General features: G+C 43.2%; 1 protein-coding gene across 1 annotated transcript in view; it reads right to left on the bottom strand.

Annotated features, from left to right (window-relative positions):
- psmd2 (proteasome 26S subunit ubiquitin receptor, non-ATPase 2) overlaps nucleotides 1–5,688 on the bottom strand; it is a 28,012-nt gene extending 22,324 nt beyond the window's left edge. Inside the window, 5 exon segments of the mRNA NM_001165317.1 lie at nucleotides 3,059–3,283; nucleotides 3,461–3,582; nucleotides 4,154–4,318; nucleotides 4,549–4,605; nucleotides 5,538–5,688. Coding sequence (NP_001158789.1) covers nucleotides 3,059–3,283; nucleotides 3,461–3,582; nucleotides 4,154–4,318; nucleotides 4,549–4,605; nucleotides 5,538–5,642 — 674 coding nt within the window. The 5' untranslated portion in view covers nucleotides 5,643–5,688.
- Nucleotides 5,689–5,861: the final 173 nt, after the last annotated feature.

Below are 5,861 nucleotides of genomic sequence, written 5' to 3' on the forward strand. Positions count from 1 at the left end.
CAGTATCACAATTCCAATGGGTCAGAAGTTTACATACACTAAGTTAACTGTGCCTTTAAACAGCTTGGAAAATTCCAGAAAATGATGTCATGGCTTTAGAAGCTTCTGATAGGCTAATTGATATAATTTGAATCATTTGGAGGTGTACCAATGGATGTATTTCAAGGCCTACCTTCAAACTCTGTGCCTCTTTGCTTGACATCATGGGAAAAATCTAAAGAAATCAGCCAAGACCTCAGAAAAATAAATTGTAGACCTCCACCAGTCTGGTTCATCCTTGGGAGCAATTTCCAAACGCCTGAAGGTATCACGTTCATCTATACAAACCATAGTACGCAAGTATAAACACCATGGGACCACGCAGCCATCATCCCACTCAGGAAGGAGATGCGTTCTGTCTCCTAGAGATGAACGTACTTTGGTGCGAAAATGCAAATCAATCTCAGAACAACAGCAAAGGACCTTGTGAAGATGCTGGAGGAAACGGGTACAAAAGTATCTATATCCACAGTTAAACAAGTCCTATATCGACATAAGCTGAAAGGCCGCTCAGCAAGGAAGAAGCCACTGCTCCAAAACCACCATAAAAAAACAGACTACGGTTTGCAACTGCACACGGGGACAAAGATCGTACTTTTTGGAGAAATGTTCTCTGGTCTGATGAAACAAAAATAGAACTGTTAGGCCATAATGACCATCATTATGTTTGGAGGAAAAAGGGGGAGGCTTGCAGCCGAAGAACACCATCCCAACCATGAAGCACAGGGGTGGCAGCATCAGGTTGTGGGGGTGCTTTGCTGCAGGAGAGACTGGTGCACTTCACAAAATAGATGGCATCATGAGGAAGTAAAATTGTGGATATATTGAAGAAACATCTCAAGACATCAGTCAGGAAGTTAAAGCTTGGTCGTCAATGGGTCTTCCAAATGGACAATGACCTCAAGCATACTTCCAAAGTTGTGGCAAAATGGCTTAAGGACAACAAATTCAAGGTATTGGACTGGCCATCACAAAGCCCTGAACTCAATCCTATAGAACATTTGTGGGCAGAACTGAAAAAGCGTGTGCGAGCGAGGAGGCCTACAAACCTGACTCAGTTACACCAGCTCTGTCAGGAGGAATGGGCCAAAATTAACCCAACTTATTGTGGGAAGCTTGTGGAAGGCTACCCAAAATGTTTGATCCAAGTTAAACAATTTAAAGTCAATGCTACCAAATACTAATTGAGTGTACAGTCGTGGCCAAAAGTTTTGAGAATGACACAAATATTAATTTTCAAAGTCTACTGCCTCAGTTTGTATGATGGCAATTTGCATATACTCCAGAATGTTATGAAGAGTGATCAGATGAATTGCAAAGTCCCCCTTTGCCATGCAAATGAACTGAATCCCCCAAAAACATTTCCACTGCATTTCAGCCCTGCCAAAAGGACCAGCTGCCCAAAAGGACCAGCTGACATCATGTCAGTGATTCTCTCATTAACATAGGTGTGAGTGTTAATGAGGACAAGGCTGGAGATCACTCTGTCATGCTGATTGAGTTGGAATAACAGACTGTAAGCTTCAAAAGGAGGGTGGTGCTTGGAATCATTGTTCTTCCTCTGTCAATCATGGTTACCTGCAAGGAAACACGTGCCATCATCATTGCTTTGCACAAAAATGGCTTCACAGGCAAGGATATTGCTGCCAGTAAGATTGCACCTAAATCAACCATTTATCAGATCATCAAGAACTTCAAGGAGAGCGGTTCAATTGTTGTGAAGAAGGCTTCAGGGCGCCCAAGAAAGTCCAGCAAGCGCCAGGACCGTCACCCAAAGTTGATTCAGCTGCGGGATCGGGGCACCACCAGTACAGAGCTTGCTCAGGAATGGAAGCAGGCAGGTGTGAGTGCATCTGCACGCACAGTGAGGCAAAGACTTTTGGAGGATGGCCTGGTGTCAAGAAGGGCAGCAAAGAAGCCACTTCTCTCCAGGAAAAACATCAGGGACAGACTGATATTCTGCAAACGGTACAGGGATTGGACTGCTGAGGACTGGGGTAAAGTCATTTTCTCTGATGAATTCCCTTTCTGATTGTTTGGGACATCCGGAAAAAAGCTTGTCCGGAGAAGACAAGGTGAGCGCTACCATCAGTCCTGTGTCATGCCAACAGTAAAGCATCTTGAGACCATTCATGTGTAGGGTTGCTTCTCAGCCAAGGGAGTGGGCTCACTCACAATTTTGCCTAACACAGCCATGAATAAACAATGGTACCAACACATCCTCCGAGAGCAACTTCTCCCAACCATCCAGGAACAGTTTGGTGAAAAACAATGCCTTTTCCAGCATGATGGAGCACCTTGCCATAAGGCAAAAGTGATAACTAAGTGGCTCGGGGAACAAAACATCAATATTTTGGGTCCATGGCCAGGAAACTCCCCAGACCTTAATCCCATTGAGAACTTGTGGTCAATCCTCAAGAGGCGGGTGGACAAACAAAACCCCACAAATTCTGACAAACACCAAGCATTGATTATGCAAGAATGGGCTGCCATCAGTCAGGATGTGGCCCAGAAGTTAATTGACAGCATGCCAGGGCAGATTGCAGAGGTCTTGAAAAAGGGTCAACACTGCAAATATTGACTCTTTGCATCAACTTCATGTAATTGTCAATAAAAGCCCTTGACACTTACTAAATGCTTGTAATTATACTTCAGTACTCCATTATAACATCTGACAAAAATATCTAGACACTGAAGCAGCAAACTTTGTGGAAATTAATATTTGTCATTCTCGAAACTTTTGGCCACAACTGTATGTAAACTTCTGACCCACCGGGAATGTGATGAAATAAATAAAAGCTGAAATAAATCACTCTACTATTATTCTGACATTTCACATTCTTAAAATAAAGTGGTGATCCTAACTAACTGAAGATAGGCAATTTTTACGAGGATTAAATGTCAGCAATTGTGAAAAACTGAGTTTAAATGTATTTGGCTAAGGTGTATGTAAACTTCGGACTTCAACTGTACATATGTTCGCCCCTCATGTGGTAAGGAGTGTGTGTTGTCCACTCACCTGGTGAGGTAGAGGCAGACCTTGGCATATGCATTATCATCTATATAGAGCTCCAGCATATCTAGTCTCTCAATCTCCATCAGCAGGTCACAGGCCTCGTGCTCAGCATTGTGAGCCATGTTGTAGGGCACAATCTCCTTCACAAGCTTTAGCAGAGTGTCCTGTTGTGTCTTATCACTCTCCTCAACCTCCTGCCACTCTTTGGCCACCTCGCCTGCCAGGTGCCTACACACACACACACACACACACACACACACACACACAGACACACCAGAGTTGGGGTAATTTTTACTTAGTCTACCATTGTTAAAGCATGACTAAGTGAAAATTCTACTTAAGTAGAAGGTAGGATTCATCCCTGTATGTGTTGTTAGCCGTTTGGATTGGCGTCCTGTATCCTACCTGACGTATTCATGTCCCCAGGACGCCAGCTCCTCCTGGGAGCCCAGTAGACGGTATTTCAGACACTCCCGCTCCCCACTCATTGTCATGGCCAAGACCGACACCACGTCCGCACAGAAACTCTGCAAAACAAAACAGACAAGAGTTAGCTAGACGTTTCTATAATGACAGTTATGATGGGTCCTTCTGAACATGAATCCCTAGTGCCATCCAGATCTGCAATGTCCAATATACTAGGTATGTATCATTGTTAAATTTTCTGTATCTCCAGTAACATTGTAAAATAAATCCATCCCGATTTTGTGGTTATAAAGTAAAAGCAACAAAAAAACATGAGCTAGCGCACACCCAGAGAAAATTATTTTATGTAGAGATGCTGCCTAACGGCAAATAAACTATAAGCTATAAAAATAATAAAGAGAGTCGCACACTGTGTATAAACTCCCAGTAATTTATTGGGTAAATCACCAACGTTTCGGCATCACTGTGCCAGCTTCAGGGTCCCTGAAGAAGGCATAGTGATGCCACCCTGAAGGCACAGTGAAGCCGAAACGTTGGTGATTTACCCAATAAATTACTGGGAGTAAAAGCAGACAGGGAAAGGAAGCAATAAAGTCTTGCCATCCCCATCTCCTGTTTTCCTGACTGTCACAGTTAGCCATTTAGCAAGGACATAGCCATCAGTGTTCCCACCTTGTTCTCGCCAGGCGCCATGCCCTCGTAGATCTCTTTGAGCTTGCCATAGTGTGGCCGCAGGAACTTCAGGGGCTTAGGCACAGAGGTCATGGAGGTGGTGGAGGAGCGGATCTGCCTGCGCAGCTCCTCTAGAGCAGGCCGGTACAGAGACGTGTCTGTCTCCTGTGGATGGGTGTTTGAGAGAGAGAAAGGGGGCAGGGAGGTGTACATGGCATAAGTACAAAGAATGTTGTTTTATATGGATAATCAAAGACTTGCAGTGTGTGTAAATGACTGACTCTCCATACTAACACCTTATGTAGAGTAAAAAAAATTAAAACATAAAAGGCTATAGTCCCAGAATGTCCAAAGCAAAACCAGACTTGAGGTTTAGCAGTTCTTGTGGTACTCACACCAAGTCTCTCCACCATCATCTCCAGCTCTTCTTGCAGCTGTTTGTCCTCATCAGACTGGAGAGAAATTAAAGGAACTGACATTACAGTACGATAGATTCAACGTGGGAAATTAAAAAAAATCGAATCCTGTACAGTAAACAAAGAACAATGTGTGTTCCAACAGGAAACTATAGCAATAAAAAGGTTCTGCAATATGCTAACTGATAAATATTGGAGCATTCTGTAATACACCGGTCCAATACCATTGACATTGTCGACGGATGTAAGGGTTGCCCTGATAACTAGCTATATCCAACGTTGCCTCCATTATTATGGTGTCTGAAATTGGCTAATGTACTGTACTCGCTAATACGTTACAAACCCATTTATGTAAATAACTAGCTAAACAAACCAAACGGAGTAACTATACCCACCTCGCAATCGAAGATCACTGATCATAACACATCTAGGTATCTGGTTACACTGTCTCAACAAGGACATCTGATAACGACAGGCAGGTTAATTTACTGCAATTGCAAAGTCACTAGCTACTGTATTGTAACAACATTAGGGTACTGTTTACATTGTAACATTAGCGAACTGTTTACAATGCAACACTAACGTTATTTAGCTAGCTAACGTTACGTTATTGTAACTTGGCTAGCTAACTACTTAGCTAACGTTTAGTTTATCGGTAGTTCATTTCTGGCCTGTCATTAGCAATTGTTTGCTAGCGTTAGCTAGCACAGCCAGCTACCGGCTTTGCTAACGTTAGCTAGATGAATCTGTTTTATAGCTCGCTTTCAGTCGGAAACAATAATCTTAATTCTTGGTACCTGGTATATAGCCAGCCATGACATACTTTTCATTAAAGGAGACTCAAACAGTTCGTTATTATTTTGAATGATAACGCTTTCGGCCTGTTCAACCATGTCAACCAGGCAGTGAGTGACTCAGGCAAAAACCCTGCTCTGCTTCCCTTGTTCAAGAAAAGTGGCCCAACTCACCAGTTCTTGTTCTTCTTTTTTATCCTTGTCCTTCCCTGTGGGCTTAATCTCCTTTTCTTCTGTCTTTTCGGACTGCTTTTTCTCTTTCTTTTTTGCGTCCTCCATGGTTGCTGTTTTACGAAATTCGGCTACGGATAAACTGAAGAACAGGAGACCAGGCGCACAACTTCCTCTCTTCAGAACCGTGGAAGTTTGCTGACATCGATAGTGTTCTACCGCCACCTGCTATGCGGGAATAATATTGCACCAATCCCTACTCTTAACCCCACGACGATAGATGGCAGCACTTAGTATATCCAAAGTTGGCACATACACAAATAGGAA

Source organism: Salmo salar, chromosome 20, assembly GCF_965601325.2.
Source record: "Salmo salar chromosome 20, fSalSal1, whole genome shotgun sequence".
Taxonomy (NCBI): domain Eukaryota; kingdom Metazoa; phylum Chordata; class Actinopteri; order Salmoniformes; family Salmonidae; genus Salmo; species Salmo salar.